This window comes from Cryptotermes secundus, unplaced genomic scaffold, assembly GCF_002891405.2.
Source record: "Cryptotermes secundus unplaced genomic scaffold, Csec_1.0 scaffold387, whole genome shotgun sequence".
Taxonomy (NCBI): domain Eukaryota; kingdom Metazoa; phylum Arthropoda; class Insecta; order Blattodea; family Kalotermitidae; genus Cryptotermes; species Cryptotermes secundus.
In genome coordinates, this window is record NW_019741979.1 from 86,081 (window position 1) to 106,128 (window position 20,048).

A 20,048-nucleotide genomic window follows, 5' to 3' on the forward strand; every position below is an offset into this window, starting at 1 on the left:
ACAACTTGCTGGTTGCCAAGTTCCGAACCAGGTTGAAGAAAATTATAGGATTTCGAAAGCGCAGACCCAGATGGGATTTGGAGAAGTTATATGCTCAAAGACAAAGCGTGCAAGAGACTCTAGAAGAGAAACTCGGTGCAATTGAAGGTGAAAGCGGAAATGCTGAAGCGCAGTGGAACGATATAAAAGAATGCATGTTAGATACTATCAGTGATTTGGTAGGTAAAGTTGAGAAGATAGCAAGAAAACCATGGGTTACACAGGAGATGATGAGTAAAATGGAGGAGCGAAGGAAATGGAAGAATGTCAACAATGAAGAAGGCAGGAGGAAATACAGGAGACTGAGGAATGAATTGAAAAGAGCCACGGACAGGGCCAAAAAGGAATATCTTGAGAAGATATGTAATGAGATTATGGAATTTCAAAGAACAGGCCGTTATGATTTGATGTACATGAAGACAAAAGAACTAGGATGGAAAGAGAATCATGGGATTCAAAATGTTGGCATCGAAGACTCCCAGGGGAATAGAATAGTAGATCAGAGGCAAGTGCTGAAAATTTGGGAAAATTATATTTCAGAACTATATGATCGACCTAATCGGCCAGAAACCTTAGAAGTTGAACCGGAAGAAGAAGTAGATACAGACGAGAAAGGACCATATATTTTACAAAGTGAGGTGGAAAAAGCTATCAAGGAAATGAGGAAGGGAAAGGCTACAGGAGATGATGATGTACCTGGAGATGTGCTCAAGTTACTGGGAGAAGGTGGTTTGAAAACACTGACAAAACTAATGAACACCATATATGAAAGTGGAGAGTGGCCCAAGGACTTTACAGAAGTTACAATGATTGCCTTAAAGAAAAAGACAAAAGCTACAAAATGCAGCGACCATCGCACAATAAGTCTTATTGCACATACAGCAAAGATAATAGCAAAGATACTTAAAAGAAGAATTGAAAGGAAAATAGAGGATGTACTTGGAGAAGATCAGTTTGGATTTAGAAGAGGAAAAGGAACCAGGGATGCAATTGGGATGATGAGAATTATAGCGGAACGAACTTTGGAGATAGATGAAGAACTGTGTGTTTGCTTCATAGACTGGCAGAAGGCATTTGACCGGGTAAACTGGACCAAATTAATGCAGATCCTGAAAGAAACAGGTATCGATTGGCATGAAAGAAGATTGATTAGCAAATTGTACATGGATCAGAAAGTTAGAGTACGACTGGACAGGGGGGAGACAGGAAGTGTGCAGATTGGAAGAGGAGTTCGACAAGGATGCTGTTTATCACCAATTCTGTTCAACTTGTACAGCGAATGCCTTACCAAGGAAGCTCTGGATGGGCTCGGTGACTTCAAAGTAGGAGGGCAAATTATTCAAACTGTGAAATATGCAGATGACCTTGTGTTAATGGCTAAGGAAGAAACTGTGCTACAGGGCATGATTGATAGACTAATTGAAATTGGAAGGTGCTATGGCATGGAAATGAATGTGGAGAAAACAAAAGTAATGAAAATTTCGAGACAACCAACCCCAGTCACAATAAAGATAGACCAAAAACAAGTGGAGAATGTGAAATGTTTTAAATATTTGGGTAGCTTGTTAACAGATGATGGAAGGTGTACTTGTGAAATTAAATCCAGGATTGCCATGGCAAAAGCTGCATTTAGCAAGAAGAAGAATCTTTTTACCAGCAAATTGGACTTAAATTTGAGGAAGAAACTAGTGAAATGCTACATTTGGAGCATAGCTCTGTATGGGGCTGAAACATGGACACTTAGGGCAGTAGATCAGAAACATCTGGAAAGTTTCGAAATGTGGTGTTGGAGAAGAATGGAGAAGATCAGTTGGACCGATTATGTGAGAAATGAAGAAGTGTTAATTAGAGTCAGTGAGCAGAGGAATATCCTACATGAAATAAGAAAACGGAAGGCTAATTGGATTGGTCATGTTTTACGCAGAAACTGCCTTCTAAAAGAAGCTATCGAAGGAAAGATAGATGGGCGGATAGAAGTGACAAGAAGACGAGGAAGAAGACGTAAGAAGATGCTGGATGACCTTGGGGACAGAAGAGGATACTGTCATTTGAAGGGGAAAGCTGTAGATCGCATTAAGTGGAGGAATTGTTTTGAAAGAGACTGTGGACCTGTCGTCTTGACAGATTACTGATGATGATGATGATGAATGATAGTTAATTTGTCTCAATACATACATAATGACGACTAAGTTTTTGATATACTGTATGAACAGTAGTAACAGAACAGAAAAAAATATAGTACTGTTGGTTCTTGATGTAAAGGAGATAAAACTCATTTTGGAGCAATAACCTATATAAGATATAAATCAGAGAGACTATTTTGACTGCCCTGTTACAAGATTTGCAACAGCGAAAGGACAACAGGGTATGTAAACCGCAAAGTATACACTTGGAAAATATGTGCAGTAGAAACTGAACTTTCTGTAACTGCCAAATAAGATAACTTTGATGCTATGTTATCTCTCACTCATGCATGCATAAAAGCATAGACCACATGTTCAACCTTTCAAATTCAGATAAGGCAGCATCAATACAAAACATCTCATATGAAATCGGAAGGTCCCCAAGTGGAATCCTAGTGTGTAGGTCTAATTCTTGTACTGAAACTCATAACATAAACATTACTGTTGGTACTTTCATAACACAATCTCCTTCTTCTAACTGAATTTCATGAGAAAATTATTAATTCTTTTTTATGCCATTCCAGAATCTGAAAAATGTAGAAATTTAATTTGCACCTTGCCAGTATCCAAATAGCTTACCTGTGCCAGAACTTCAAACTCTTTCCTTCTCTTATCAAAATTGATAAGGCCATCAGCGACCATGTCAGGGATTGCTGTGTCAATCATGGTCAGGTCTGTGAGGAATGTTCCCAAGTAAGGAATTGTACCATGGCTGATGCTCTGCAATGCATAATGAGACCATTCAGTTTCTCACACAGGATTTGTCGGAATTTTCTATTGAATTTTCAACATTCACTTCACCGGAAAAAGTTAAATACAGAAAACGTGCCAGGAACTGGGCCCAGGAGCAAACATATGTCAGCCATGGACTTAATCCAGGACTATCTGAAAACATTTCCAGTATCTTAACACAAAATTACCATGTTTAATAGGATGCAAAAATTACATGGGTGAATATAACAAGTGGTACAATTGCTCACCCCGCTATTGTTTAGTTGTCGTTGGAACACTTTCTGTAGCTGGCGATCATTTTCTCCCACTGTGTCTGCAAACTTAGCTGTGCCTTCACGCATCAGCAACTCCCGCTGTGCCCACTGATTATTGTCTTCACTGAATATTCGGGCTAGTTCTTCAAAGAGTTCCACCTGGTAATATGAGCACTCATCTTAAAACTGTGCAATTAGTGAACTGTTATGTCCATGATATTTTGAAAAACACAAAATATGTTATATGAATAATAATAAATATTCCCAAATTTGATTCTGCTCTTAATTTCATAGCAAAAGTTACTTCTACTTCCTACACAGCTACTGATGTGGATCAGCCATGAGGACCTGATATATTGTGGCATACAGACCCAGTGCTAGGCAATGACAGCGAAACAAGGAGACAACGGCCCTTACTGTGCAACAGTACAGGAGTTGTTGCTAGGCAGTGGCCTGCATGCAACAATGGAAGTACTGTTGGAAGCGGTGTTTTCAATGGCCAATGCTATGCAACAGCTTCGTAAACATTCAACAGTACAGAAGTTGTTGCTAAGCAGTGGCCTGCATGCAACAGTGGAAGTACTGTTGGAAGCGGTGTTTTCTGTGGGTCTGCTCTGAGGCTATATCACTCAACCAACTGAGTTGAATAGTTTAGTTAGTGCAGTTAGTGTAGTGGAGTAAGTGGTAAGTGAATGAGCTAGTATGAGAACTGCTGCAGTTAAGCCCTGGTGAGCTGTTGCTGTTAGAAGCTGGTAGCTGAGGCACAGGAATAGTTCAGGAACCCTGAGTAAGGGGAATGTCCACTGTTGGAAGTCACTACCAGGCAACAAGTGGTGAAGATGAAGAAGACTGGGAAGACTTAGTACGTGCTGTAGTGATGAACTGCAATGTGTGTGAATTAGCAATAGTGCTATACTTACGGGTAGTTACGATCTATAAGTGCTCAATAAATCCAATTACCAAATCAAAACCTGTCTATAAACATGCATACAGGTGGCATTATGTTTAGCATCCCATGCCGGTACAGCCAAACATGTTCCTACACATATATATATACATGAAAACTATACAGGACCAATGAAATATGCATGCCTAGATTGCTAGAAGCTTAACAATTATTAATCCTGTAGTAGATACTGATCAAACTGTCAAATAAACAACAGCCTATCTCAGAATGCAAAGTCAATAAATACCACTAATGAAGTAATTTTGGCAAACAATACAAATGAAACTATTTATCATTACAGATGCTTAGAAGGGTAGGGAACAGGAGCAACAGATGATGAATTATAAGCAAAAACTTATCACACCATGTGTGAATCCTGCATATAAGAACTACTGAACAAATGATAATACCATGTGCTAAGAGAGTCCCCTACGTCCCCTACTTTCTTCATGGAAACCATCACCCAAGTTATGCTATTGACTCACATGCAGTAAAAGTTCTCACATCAGTTAACATGAAACTCCAACCCAAACCATATCATGTTAGCTATCAACAATGACAAACTTACAAATCATTTCTAAACATATATATTTGCTTAAACAAAAGAATGTCCAGTTGGAAAGAAAGAAATGCCTTACCACAAGCCTTTATTTCACAAGACAGGTAAGAATTTCATTCATATGGTCAGACGTCTGTCAGACAAAATCCAAAAAATATATATATTTCATTCATAACAAACTCTATGGTATATCACATACAACTGTAACTGCCTAAATTTTAACATGCAAAATTATACTCTGAACAGTATTATCTGCACATTTTATGTATTGTAGCTTTCAGACTCAATTTTCTGAGTAAGTGAGTAAAGTATGTTAGTAAATATGGTAGTCCTCAGGGTGTATGTCACCATCAGTGTATCAAGTATCTGAATTTCAATATCTTGCTGACATTAGGGATCACCCTGCCTAACTCCCTTAATACAAGGGTCAATAGTTGAAGGAAGGCAGATGATGTTTCAATCAGTTAGTTATGACAGTGCAGTCACAGCACCTAGTAACATGACAGAAGCATTACCCACTAGCAATTCTGAAAGTAGTCTTGATTCAGACAGGGATAATAGTAATGGTTAAATCATTGCCAAATCAGAAAATGATGCATTAATTGATAATAACAGTGCTCAGGAAGAAGACTGTTCTAGATTTGGAATGGGATGACATTAGAAATCATTTCATTAGGAGAAACATTTATTCAAAATCTTGGATTTCAGAATTAATGTGAAAGGTGTAACAGACATGGTGACCATTTGCAAACTGATTTTCAGGGAATTTCCTTTAATGACTGTAACAGAAACCAGTCATTATGACAAAGAATTTTGTAATTTAACAGGACTCCTATTCTTGAGCATATCAAATGTTATCATGGAAATCAGTGACAAAGGAGGAAATATATACTGTGCTGGGGTTATTCATGCTAATGGGTGGAATTCAGAGGGCTTACACTCTGGTCATGTTTCTATATAAAGAGGGCTCTATCAATGCCAGGATATGGTGACATCACTATAAGAGAATGCCTTAACTGATTTGCAAATTCCTTCACTCCATTAAAATGAGAAGAACTATCCATACCATGGACTGCCAAGAGGTTTAATATTTTTCATTATTTCACATATAAATAAGAAATTCCATGAACTGTTTCTGCCAAACCAAGACACACCTACTGATGAATTTCTAACATTATGAAAGGGCCATCATCACCCAAACAGAAGTTTTCACTTAAGTCTTCACAATTTCTAATAAGCTCTAAAAGTGTGTGATGATGGTAAATTGTTACAATTAATATGTTGCTGGACATTATCCATCATCTTGTCTGTTCTTAAAAAACCGTCTAGTTTCTATTAAAAACACAACCTTTCGGGAACTGGAACACTTTGCAGCCTACTACAAATTAAAACACTGAACAATATGATAATATGCAGTTATAATACAGGGAACCAAACAGACGAGATACTGTTCAGAGCGCAACTGATGGATGGTTTGTTTGTTCAGTATTGTCTTTAAATGTTGCTGAATATAGTCAGGCCAGAACTATTCACAAAACAAAGTGCCATGTCTTATAGAAAGGCATTTCACAAAGCAGTTACAGATCAACTGGGAAGAAATCTAGGGGCAAAGAAGATGTCATGTGTACAAAACACGAAAAGAGGAGGCCATTATGTAATTCAGTGAAAGTGTATTCTGAAGACTATGTACAACATGAAACTGAACTTCTAGAATGTGATCAGCACTATAGTGCAGTCTTTTCTATATCCAATAAAACCCACTAAAGTAAGCACACTGAATTTCATGTGTATTTGTCAAATACAGTTTCCTAAATGTTCTTATCCATAAAGTAAAGTAAAGGTATCCCTGTAACACAGTGTGGAGGCCCATAGGGTTATGAGATGTTGAGGTTCCCACATTTTCTAGACAATTGGCTCACAGATGGCAACAAGGTTGTCAGCCCTACATGCCGGCCACTCTCTACCCCCAGGAATATTCCCGGTACTCATTTCTGTTGGAGGCTGAGTTGACCCCAGGGCCATAGGGCGCCTGAAAGGATTAGGTCAATTGAAAAAATCCAATGACCTCATTGGGACTTGAACCTGCGACCTTCCGGTTTGTAGCATAGTGCCTTAACCAACTACACTACCATGTGCCCCTGTTCTTATCCATTCTGAAGTAAATTCAACAAACTTCAAGAGAAATAATCTTTCTTTTTATAAGTGTGCTCAATGGACCTTTAGGTATAAATCTTCCTTTCAAGGAGCATGAAGCCATTTAAATAGCCACCATTAGTGCAGGGTTAACTGTGCATTTCAGCAGTCTGCAAACAGACTCTCACCTTCTCTCGTGTCACGACCTGCCATGTCCGCTGTAACCTGTACACTGAATTTGACTGCAGACCCGAGATGATGGCTTTGAGAGATGAGAAATTTTTTAACACCCGTAACTCCTGGAAATCAGAATCATTCCCACATATTCAAGAGAAATTTACAATTATTGCATCTGCAAACGATCATTTGTATTCAACTTAAAGTTACAAACAAAACATTGACTGGTACTGATTCAATGGCAGTGTTCATTTGCTTGAAAGCTGTATTGTATGTCCTTACATAATAAAGCCAGTCTCTCAAAGGAAAACTGTTACTTCATGAAAAAGAACGGCATTTTGAAATAAGCAGGTGCAATACTCAAGTGAACTCATCCTATTACATACAGTTTTGCTGGAAGGGCAGGAGATGGGAAAGAGCAGGTATTCCTATGTAATGAGTATTATTTTAGCTATCAGCCTTCTTCACCAACTGAAATTCAGTTCATATTGTCACACCCTAATTTTCTGGGATAAATTTCAACATTCTTCCTCTAATCTAAGCAGTATCTTGTTTTTAAGGGCACATATGATGGGGTACCCAAAAGAAACCGAACTAATTTTTATGGGCAGAGCTTTTGTAGTACTGCGTTTTGCCGCTATGAGCGCATAGAGCTAACATTCCTGAGTCGATAAGCTGACTACCGTTGCTTCAGAAGGTAAGGGCTAGTTTCGGCAGAGTTTATAGTGACAACTGTTTTGTGTGATCGTCGTTTTTGCAATGGCTGATTTTCGTGAACAGCGTGCGGTGGTGAAATTCTGCTTTTTGCTCGGGAAAAGTGGAACAGAAACTCTTGAAATGTTAAAAACGGCGTACAAGGACGATGCTATGGGGAAAACTCAAGTGTTTGAGTGAGTGGTTTTCCCGTTTCAAAAATGGTGACATGTCAATTGATGACAAACCTCGTTCTGGTCGTCCTTCCACGACCCAAACACATGAAAATGTTGAAAAAATTCGTGAAATCATCAAGGAAGATCGTCGACAGACCATTGAAGAAATCATGGAGCTGTCGGAAGTGACTTGGAGCTCAGCGGCCAGATTTGTGGCATTTGGGTGACTGGTTTTTCCATCATGACAATGCCCCTGCTCACACAGCCCTGTCTGTATGACAATTCTTGACCAAAAATGGTATGACCCCTGTTCCTCACCCTCCATACTCACCCGACCTTGCCCCGTGCGACTTTTTTTTGTTTCCTCGAATGAAGAGAGACATGAAAGGAAAAAATGACGGAGGCGCTGTCAAGCATCTCAAAAGACGAATTTAGACAATGTTTTGAAAAATGGAATAAAAGACTAGACAAGTGTATTAGTGTAAGTGGAGAGTACTTTGAAGGGGATTGAAGGTTAGTGCTTACAATTTGAATAAATAAGTTTAAAAAAAAATAAGTTCGGTTTCTTTTGGGTACCCCCTTGTATAATTTTCCTGTGTCCTCCACACATGCCATTTGTCCTACATCTTGCTTCAATTATGGTAACAAAAATGGAAAGAGTGAAAACTGTCAGGTTCCATATTATCAGGAAATATTTATCACACAGTTCAAATAACTTTACATTACCTGCTCTGCCCTAAAGATGGAGGTAGCAAGTTCCTAAAAAAATGTTGGTACCCACCTACCAAACTATATGGCATCATATGCCAGAAAATTACTATCTTTATACTTCCCACTACAACAGCCTCAAAGCTTTAATTTTACTTTCATGATGATAGTGCTTTTTGTTTGATGTAGCTATGCAATACAATTTTATGATGCTGCATATATATTAGTCTATACGCTACCAGGACTGTATGTACTGGTTGCTAGTATCACTAATTCTGCCACAGGTGAATCTACCAACAAATTTCTGTCATTAGGTGTCATCATTTTCATGAAAAATGCTTATTTAGAAGAACAATTTAAAACCTGTATTTTGTATTCTTTCAGTACTGGATATGGATGTTATGATGACACTGTTAATAAGACCGGCTCACGAGTATGTGCAGGAAAGGTATAAATTTGTTCTAATACAGAGGTAACTGCATGTGGTGTACCTGTGCTATGTCAATCCACGTGGTTATGATTCGTGCTCGCTCACTGGGACGAATATCTGGATCCATGAGTACAGTGCTGATTACACGCAGTGAAACAGCATTAAACTGATTCACTGTGGCCAGCACAGTGGCTGCCTCATGGCTCCGATTCTTGTCACGCCGGGACCATATGGCACCAAGACACTGGTGTGGCACCAATTTCTTGAATAACTCCTGCATACCAATACATTGTTCATAGCATGAAGAAACATTGAAAGAAGAAGAGCATGTTTTCAAAAATCTGTAGAATAAGTGAGTTAACAAAATTTTATGCAAGATTCATACAATGAAGAAAATTGTTTTTTTAATTATGTGAGAAGTAAACACACTAGTATTTGAGAAAACATGTGGAAATGAGAAAAGCATACAAAAGTCTGTCATAAAACCTAAATGGAAGAGATGGACTACATTACTATGTGTACCTGAGGTTAACGTATTCCACAGTGGTGAAGGTTCTTTAGGTGCACTTCTTGGCTATGAAATACTATAATCTACATGGTGTCATAAGCCAGAAGACCATAATGCTACATTTTATTTTCTTCACAAAATTGAAATTCCTCTTATATCAATGGTTTGTCCTGTGCACTATAAACTAGTACTGTTTGTCTAGCCCAACAGAATTTCATGCAAGAACAGATATACAGATGACAAAATAGAAATCACTGATTTTTAGTGAAGTTTCAAGACTAAATCACAATGAATACATTCACTGCTCTGCAACTGTAATTCCAATGTCTATACATTTATTCATCCTCACCATGTCCATCCTGGTAAGCTGCTCTGCAAAGTGACGTTCTGGTACATCAGGGAACACATATGGAAGTGGCACAGCGATGGCAGAATATCCATTAGCTAGTGCTGGATGGCTGAAGTTTGGTAGGCCTGAATTTGGGTACATCAGACAAGAATCTGTAACATAATACCAACAAATGCTCTCCTTTGTTTGTATTGAATCAAAAACCAGTTATTTATAATCCTAAATGGCTTGCTACCATTCAGTCCAGAACCTTTTGTCTTCTCGTCTGTTGTCCAAAGACATAAAAATTAGAATATACAAAACTATAATTTTGCCTGTGGTTTTGTATGGGTGTGAAACTTGGTCTCTGACATTAAGGGAGGAACATAGACTGAGGGTGTTTGAGAACAGGGTGTTGAGGAGAATATTTAGACCGAAGAGAGATGAAGTGACAGGATGTTGGAGAAAATTGCATAATGAGGAGCTTCATAACTTGTACTCTTCTCCAAGTATAATTAGAATGATCAAGTGAAGGAGCAAGAGGTCGACAGGTCATGTAGCATGAATAGCAGAAACGAGGAATGCATATAGGATATTGGTGGGAAAGCCAGAAGGAAAGAGACCACAGGGAAGACCAAGGCGTAGGTGGGTAGACAATATTAGAATAGATCTTAGAGAGCTAGGATGGTTCTGGCTCAGGATAGGGACCGGTGAAGGGCTCTTTTCGAAACAGGAATAATGGAGTTGGATAAATATTGAATGTGCCTGAGGCCGTACAGCACGACAGGGTCAACAAGGTCTACAAGTGGCTCACAGGGAATCTGCATTGCCTTACAGAACAGTGGCAAGGTGGGTAAAAGTCTTCAATGAGGGACACCAAAATGTGGCAGACATGCATCGGCTAGATAGTCCTAGTGTCAGTGAAGAAGAAGTGTATGCTCTTTCCGCGATACTGGAGAGTGATCGACACCATACGATTCGTAAGCTGGTCTGAGACACAGGATTAGCACATACAACTGTGCTTCACATTCTGAAGAAACACCTGGGCATGAAAAAAATTGCTTCACGATGGGTTCCCCATGATTTGACGGAAATGCAGAAATGGCTACGATACGACGCTGCTCGTAACCACTATGAGCGCAAAGGAGAGGCTTTCTTACTCCGTATCATTACGCTGGATGAGATATGGGCCAAATCATATGAGCCACAAATGAAACTCCAATCGAACGAATGGCGTCATTACGGGTAACCACGAAAATAAAAAATTTGTCAGAACCCCAGCATGTGAAAGTTATGATGATTCTCGTGTACGACTGTGATGGTGTCACGAATACCGTTCTCCAACAGCAGACCGTCAGTGCGCAGTATTACTGTTCATTTTTGGAACACAATCTGTGACCAGCTTTGAGAAAGAAGTGGCGACACTTTCTGCAGAACCTGCCCATCATTTTGCAGGACAATGCTCAGCCGCATGCAGAGCAAGCTGTGGCTGATTTGTTCGATCGATGGGGCTTGGAAGGGCTGTACCATCCACCATACTCCTCAGACTTAAGCCCTTGTGACTTCGACTTGATTCCTAATATGAAGGAACCACTTCATGGCATTCGCTTCAGAACTGTTCTGGAGATTCTCCAGGCAGCAGACTGCTCCATATGAACTGTCAACACAACAGGCGCTGCTAAAGGTATCCTACGACTTTCACATCGCTTACAACGGGTTGTACACAATGCTGGTGACTACACTGAAGGACAGTAAAACTTCGAAAAGTGCATCTATTTTGTATCAGTTGCAAATAAATAGTTGCCACTGTTAAAGTTCCAACCCTCATATAAAAAAAACAGATCAACATGGACTTAATGTTGCTCTTGACTTGTCGAGCTTTTTTGTCCGAGGAGAAGAAGGGCTATTCCATTGCAACGATTGCTGCTTTATTTTCAGAGTCATAGACATAAAACCAACTTTCATCACCAGTGACAACCTTTGAAAGATAGTTTGGATCCTCGTGAAGCTGTTGTTGAAGTTCCCTGCAGACTTCCAAGCGATGCTGCTTCTGTTCATTTTGAAGCAGTCGTGGCACAAACTTCGCCGCAATCCTCCTCATGTTCAGTTCCTCTGACAAAATTCGTTGACATACACGTATACCCTAACTTAGTTCCAAGGTGTTAAAGAGGTCTTGGATGGTCAGTCTACGATCCCTGACTTTTGCGACATTTTCTGGTGTGATGCCATTTGACAGCCCTCCCAAATGATTGTCATCATCAGTCGATGTTCGGCCATTTTTGAAATGCTTATACCAGTCGTAAGTTTGTGTCTGGCCTAAACTGCTGTCACCAAAAGCTTGCTTCAACATTTGCTGCGTTTCTGCAGCGGTTTTCCCAAGTTTAAAACAAAACTTTGTAGACATGCTGCTCTCTCAGGTCAGCCATCGCAAAACCGCAAACTTACGGAAACACAACAAAGGAAATATGTTCACAAACAATAAGCCCAACCACTCAACCAGACGCCGATTTCCACACTGATTCAAGAAGGGCATGTGAGGAGACATCTAGTGGTATTTCAATGTAATTACAACCATTTGTTCGCAAAATTCAAATTTCGGGAACTTTTGAATTGCACCACGTACTTAATTATTTTAGCCTGGGCACGACATTTCCAATGTGCCACACTGATTCCAAAGCTGTAGGGCTCTTCTATAGCTCATACAGGTAAGCATAAGTACCTCCTTAGCAAATCACTGATCACATACGTGGTCATATTTTCCACCCAGAGTGATCAACTAGATACAGTCACTTTAACAAAGTTGTTTATGAAGAAAAATTGCACTAAAATTTTAAATAAAATTGTTTATGAGGAAAATAAATGAAATCAATTTGGGAAACATGACTAGACCCGCGGTATGGTGAGGCCCATTATAATGGAGTTTTGTGTATTTAAATGTATGAATGTTTTTCTCACTGGTAAAATACAAGAGGCAAAATAATTGTTGAATATGCATTATTTGGAAAACAAGTGAGATTCAAAGTTCTGATGAATCAAAACAATTTATAAAATTTATCACAATAACTCTTGCTTACCAAACATCTGGTCTTCCTTGCTGAACCTGTCCAGTCGATGTCGAACCTTCATCTCAAGCTCTGACTCGGGCAGGTGCTGGTGGCAGAAATACAGCAGCTGGTGGAGTGTGGGGTGTGTAGGGGGCGAACGAAAATCTTCAGGATAGGAATCAAGCCACACGTGCAGCGCCAACACTAATGTCCTTCAACAAAGAATCGTTCACCTCAGAATTATTCAATTCCATAGTGTTAGTTTCTAAATCAACATCACAGAGAAATCATATTTTAAATATTTCTCATACGGGCAAAAATAATGTAATTTCAATTGTAACACACCACTGTATTTTCATTCCACTTCAATTAAACTCTGTTTATACATCATACAAAATAACATAAATAATAATAATAATAATAATAATAATAATAATAATAACAACAACAATAACAACAACAACAATAATAATAATAATAACAACAACTGCAATAATAAATGTATCTTTAATAAATATCTTTACATAACTACATGATGTAGGAAGCACATACTATTTTTTGGCTCATTCGACTGTATTGAGAAGGATGACCTAGTTGCATATGTGATGTATGACAATATTTATAAGCTTAAAATTGGTGTTCGAATTGAATATGTTGAAATTATTTTACAACTGTGCTCATTATTCAGTTTAATACATCTTACATTGTAGCATTTATGTTCTCCTTGAACACCTATGATACTGTGTCCAAAGTGAGTAGAAATGTAGTCATTATGGACTTGGTTAGACAATATGGCAAAATTCACATACTTCTTCACCAACCTGCAGAGAAGCCTATAAATAGAAATGACTTTAAAACTAATAACTGTTAAAAGTGCAATATATGCATGTAATTTCATGTTTCTTCTTTACCACTGTAGCAACTTGTTTCTTAGTCTTCTGTATATATAAAAATCTAACGCAACAGTGAAATGCAAGCTTTGAAATTACACAATGTCAGGCTACCATACCAACAAACTGTCCAGCATTAACATGCTACACTAAGTAAGTTCTCTAGCAGGTCACAAATTAGTGATAATTCTCTTGTGTCAGTACGTTGTGTCTATTCAGCAAGTACTAGTAACATTTTGAAGCAGATATAAGGAGAGAGTTTAAAATTGACTGTGTGTGCACAATATTCATGGGCGATGGCATTAAACATCAGGCCTAAGGTACCATTCGATGACATGTAGGGGTGGAACAGAATACAGGACGAAGCAAGGGAACTTGATCACAGAACAGTTTATATAACAAATGGTGAGATTTCCTTCAATGAGTCCTAAACAAGTTGACATTTATTTTTATTCCTGTGTTCGTTACTGCCACATACTAGACGGTAGAAATAAACTAACTGACATAAATTAATACTTATTCACAAAATACAGTGACCTCTTGGTCACTGTACCATAAGAATATTCTGATGTTCTGATGAGATCTACTGCTTCATCTCCATTTGAACTCTGAACAGACTTCTTTACCCTCCTCACATTATCATTCCCCCCCACCCCAAACTATCCCAGTTTGTGGGTAATACAGCATCCAAAAGAATCAACTAAAATTCCAGTCCTGAGTAAACAGAATACTATTTTGTTTTTGACACTTGAACTGTTTATCCTACCAAGCATCAACCGAATCATAACCCACTATGACTCAGCTCTAATTCATTAGCTGGCAAAAGTTGGGCTACATACTCACTTCACTTCTACCATTCAATACCATGCCCAGGCTCCTAAGGAGATTTAAGCTGAACCTCGAACAATAAGAAATTGAAAAGCAATGCCCGCCCAAAATAATGATTACACAGTAGCAACTGAAAAATAGGTGGCTTCTAGTCAGATAGCAATCAGTTACCTAGACAGAATGTGAGAACGCTCACAGCAATGGACATTTCTTATTTATTATTCTGCATGTGCCTCCTAGTCTGAGGAATGGAAATTTCCTTATCAATTCTCCAAAGAAACTGCAGTACTTGATGCTTACACAGATTTTTAAAATGTTCACTAAAACAGCCTGAGATCCATATTGTTTTGAAATTTGTGTGTAATGAATTTTTTCATGTATCAGTCCACATCAGCAAGCTACTTATGTCGCATTTTTACAAAACTGAATACATGCCTTCCACAGATTTTCATGCTGACTCTAGAAGATGTCAAGATTTTTGTAATGTGAACTGCTGATGTGTCTGAATTTACTTGTTTGCTTTTAGGTAGAATTCTAACAGTTCCTTGTGAGGCTGAAATATCATTTTCTGGAAAGCTGATATGGGTTCAGTCCTGTAGCTTGTGGTGTTCAAAGTGTAAGTAGTGAGAATGTTTTCGCAGTATCAGTTCTCTGCACTGTCCATAATTAAAGAAATCTGGGCTAAATGCATTTATACAGAGTCCTTCTTGAACAGCCAAATCACCTGACTGTTCCTGCACCTTAACCATCACCTGCCAGGAATGCTGAAAGTAATGTCAGTAAACACGTAAATCTGTCATCATATCTTTCTTTCCAAAAAAAAAAAAAACTGAAATATTTTGCATACTTTGCACAAGTATGGGAACCTCTGCAATAGGGACATTTACTTACTTGCGATGTTGCTCCATGACCAACTCGGGCAAGTCCAGCTTGTTGTTGGCCAGCTGTTCATACCTACAGCAAACAAAGACGCAAAATAACATAGAACAAAACTATAATACTAATTTTCCTGCTTCATACCAATATATCTGCATGGTCTCAACTGCGTAACTCCATATACCACAAATGTTTATCAGACCACTGGCAGTTGGCAACAATGACCTTTCAAATCAGTGTTACAAAGGGACAAATTTTTTGCAACTGGGTCTTCAGGAGTACATACAACCCTTGTAGCCACCAATACTACATAACAATTGTCAAAGTGTGGTTCACATATTGTTCCAATGAGGAACTGGTCGAACGCTGAGTTTTAACATCAAACTCATAAGCCTGCAACTATTAGCGGTCTCACTTATTTTTAACTGATATCTCCAGCACTCAATTTTGTGGTGGCAAACAGAAGTATGTGGGGGTAGGTGGTCTATGTGACATTTGTGACTAGGTGAAACTGTATTCAGAACTCAGATCTCTACATTGTAACTGTTTTAAAATGGTACAAAACAAACAAACATACTAATTTAATCGGGAACGTTAAACGAAGCTGATCCTGATGGTTGCATGGTCATAGGCATTTCGGGAATCTGGTTTCGGCCTTCGATGCCTGCCTGCTCTGTTTCTGAGCGTAATCTTTTTCACACTATGAAATGGAATCGTACAGTTTGTATAGTGACTGGCTATGACTTGGATGGCTGAGGGGTCCGAATTTGAGTCCCAGTAGGGGTAAGATTTATCTTCTCTCCACATCATCCAGACTGGTTCTGGGTCCCACCCAGCCTCTTATCCACAGGGTACCGGGGGCTCTTTCCATGTGGGTAAAGCGGCCGAAGCATGAAGCTGATTCCTCACCTCCAACTAGTGCCGAGGTCAGGAAAATGTAGATCTACACATCCACTACCCTATAGGTCTTCAGGGTGTACTGTTTGGTCCAGCACAGGAACAACTTTACCTTCAGCTTTTATCTTTTTCACACTGTAGGTATGACGATGGGATAAACATGCAATGAAGTTTTACCTGTGTCTAGGAGTCATTACCTCAGAACACAATTCTGAATCATCTGCAGCTTGAATCAATGAAAGAAAAATAATATGAAAATGAGACTGCAGAGTTCTGCTATTTCTGTCGATCGTTTATTGGTCTCTTTATATAATGACGCTTACTAATTTCACTGGATATGGGGTGTAAAATAGACGTACAGCTGTGGATAACATACAGTATTAGAAATTTTGTGCAAGAAACAGCCCGAAGTGATCCTGGTCTCTTTCAAAGCATTGCCCTTGCACTGACTTAGGAAGATTTGAGTATAAATGCAACAATTCTTAATCATGATAATGATATTCTGGCAAAGACCACTAGCAGTTCATTTGGCAGTAATGCTGCAGATTTGTAATCTGAAATACCTGGTTCGAATCTCGATCAGTATTTACTTTTGTGGTGGTGAACTGAAACATGTGGGAATGTGACATTTTCAACCAGTTGACCTGTTTGCAGGCCAACTAGTATAACTAAGTACAAGAATAAAAATCCCACATTTGGGACTCACTATTTGCACCCATCATCTGGAACTAACACAATGAGTGAAACAAACTGTCTGATTGATATACATGCAGGTTGACCTCATACAGCTGTCACTATTCACATTTGGCCCAAATCAGACAGCAGTGAGTGAAATCAAATGGTCACCCACCTCACAACTCACAATTCTCAGTATCTTTTTACGTGAAGTGGCAGTGAGTGAAAACAGAATTACTTTTTAATGGCTTAAGTCCTAATTCACATATACTCACTATCACATAATATCAGGCTATTGCAGTGTATGGTCCTCTTTTTCAATTAAGTTACCCAATATCTTTTTGTAATTTATCACTGCCTAATTTCTATTTCCTCATTCTCATGATGGTAAGTAGTCACCCATCTCAAAGGAGATGATGTTTAATGTTGCAACATGTCAATCCCTCACACGAAACATAAAGAAACAATCTCTGAAACATCAGATTTTTATCCCACACTGATGTGCCTGATCAACACAAAAATTTGGGATTTCACACAGCAAAGATTTGTCATTCACCTGTCGAGAAGCAAGGTCAAAACTTGCTTAGCAGTGGCAAAAGTGCGGTATGTAGTGAGGAAGACGTTAATATATGTTGATTCCAATTCACCGTCGTCTGTTGCAAGGCTCTCCACCAATTTGTCTAGAGTGCCTGCTTTCACAAACCTTACACGAACAGTTTCCCACTCCAGATGTGAGATCTCGTCATCCGAGTCCTGCAACAGCACCAGTTACCGATTTATACAGCTGACATGCATTGCACAAGAACATGATGAAAATCACTGCACTACATCCTGTTAGTTCTCACTGAGAGGTGACAATGCAAACTTCCATCAGTTTTCAAACATTTACTGTTATTTTAAACTTATTACGAATTTCACACAGTATATTTTTCATTTCCATGTTTTATTACCCAATTCAATTATATACTTATTTTATTATTATTTCTTGTCCTAAGTTCTCTATTACTTTCGCTTTATAATATTTACCAACACAATTCTATGGCGCGTCCTCACGTTGCGGATATAGGAGACACCCTCCAGTTTTGGAGGGAAGCTGCGAATATATTAAATAAGCAGTCGCGGACAGCCCACAAGGGGTGGCCCTCCAGCATGGGGGTTGGGCGTGGGGCTAACAACTCCTCACCGTTAAAAATCATTATGTCACGAAAATGAACACAAAGCCCCGGACATGGACGGATTCTTTGGATAAACGACCTAAGCTAATGAAAATGGATACGAGATTTGTGCACTTGGAATGTACGAAGTTTATATAGGGCAGCTTCGCTCAGGCGGTCAGATGGGATGCAGGTGGCATCACACCAGCAGGAGACTATACATTTTTCTGTGGAAAGGGGAAAGAAAATCATGAATTAGATAGAGGTTTCTTCGTACATAAGAGAATTGTATCAGCAGTTAAGAGGGTAGAATTCGTTAGTGATAGGATATCATATATAATACTAAAAGGTCGCTGGTGTGATATCATTGTTATGAATGTTCACGCCCCAAAAGATGATAAGATTGATGACATGATTCTATGAAGAACTAGAACATGTATTTCATAAATTCTCGAAGTACCCTATGAAAATTTTGTTAGGAGATTTCAATGCCAAAGTAGGGAGGGAAGACATTTTCAAACCAATGATTGGGAATGAGAGTTTGCATGAAATGGAGTTAGAGTTGTAAACTTTGCCACATCAAAATCTTACTGTTAAAAGTACAATGTTTCCACATCATAACATCCATAAATTTACTTGGACATCTCCTGGTGGGAAGATACACAATCAAATAGACCATATTTTGATGGATAGGAGACAGCGCTCAAGTATACTTAATGTACGATCATTCCGGGCAGCAGATTGTGATACTGAACACTACCTGGTGGTGGCAAAAGTTAGGGAAAGACTGGCAGTGAGCAAACAAACAACACACAGAGTTCATACGGAGAGGTTCAATCTCAAGAAATTAAATGAGATAGAGGGTAAAGAGCAGTAGTGTGTTCAAATATCAAATAGGTCCACAGCTTTGGAAAACGTGGAAACTGAGTGGATGCTAATAAAGCTTGGCAAACTATTAGAGAGAATATAAAAATGTCTGACAAAGAGAGTCTAGGTCACCTAGATTATTATGAACCGAAGAAGTATAAGCCATGGTCCGATGAAGGATGCTCAAAATTATAAGATCAAAGAAAACAGGCCAAATTGCAATGGTGACAGGACCCAAGAGAGTTAGATGGGGATAATCTGAACAATATAAGACGTGAAACCAGCAGGCATTTCAGGAACAAAAAAAGGGAATATATGAAAGACAAAATTGATGAGCTTGCAATGAACGGTAAGCACAAGAACATAAAAGAGACTGTTAAGAGGAATAAATGACTTTAAGAGGGGTTACCAGCCTAGCAGACTCTTAGTGAAGGATGAGAATGGTGATCTGCTTCCAGATTTCCACAACATTTTGAACAGGTGGAGGAACTACTTCTCTCAGTTACTGAATGTATATACGGTAAATGATGTTAGGCAGACAGAAATCCATACAACTGAGCCGTTAATACCTGATCCTAGCCCTTTTGAGGCTGAAAGTGCTATTGCAAAATTGAAACGGTATAAATCGCCGGGTAGTGATCAAATTCCGGTAGAACTTATTCAAGCAGGAGGAGAAATATTACGTTCTAAGATCCATAACCTAATTACTTCCATTTGGCATAAGGAAAATTGCCTGATCAGTGGAAGGAGTCTATTATTCTATGAGTTCACAAGAAGGGTGATAAAACTGACTGTAGTAATTATTGGGGGATATCACTGCTATCAACTTCATATAAAATTTTGTCGAATATTCTTCTTCCAAGGTTAAGTCCATATATAGATGAAATTATTGGGGATCATCAGTGTGGGTTTCGACGTAACAGATCAACTACAGATCAGATCTTTTGCATT

At 38.8% G+C, this 20,048-nt stretch overlaps 1 protein-coding gene across 6 annotated transcripts in view; it reads right to left on the reverse strand.

Annotated features, from left to right (window-relative positions):
- Window positions 1-20,048, reverse strand: part of LOC111872900 (ral guanine nucleotide dissociation stimulator-like 1) — a 131,442-nt gene that overhangs the window by 16,733 nt on the left and 94,661 nt on the right. For all 6 annotated transcript variants that reach the window (XM_023867167.2, XM_023867166.2, XM_023867165.2 and 3 more), the window contains exons 3-10: window positions 17,633-17,829; window positions 15,520-15,582; window positions 12,941-13,122; window positions 9,888-10,039; window positions 9,092-9,304; window positions 7,035-7,145; window positions 3,203-3,367; window positions 2,802-2,942 (exon numbers count right to left, since the gene is read on the reverse strand). In XM_023867167.2, coding sequence (XP_023722935.1) covers window positions 2,802-2,942; window positions 3,203-3,367; window positions 7,035-7,145; window positions 9,092-9,304; window positions 9,888-10,039; window positions 12,941-13,122; window positions 15,520-15,582; window positions 17,633-17,829 — 1,224 coding nt within the window. The remainder of the gene's footprint in view (window positions 1-2,801; window positions 2,943-3,202; window positions 3,368-7,034; window positions 7,146-9,091; window positions 9,305-9,887; window positions 10,040-12,940; window positions 13,123-15,519; window positions 15,583-17,632; window positions 17,830-20,048) is intronic.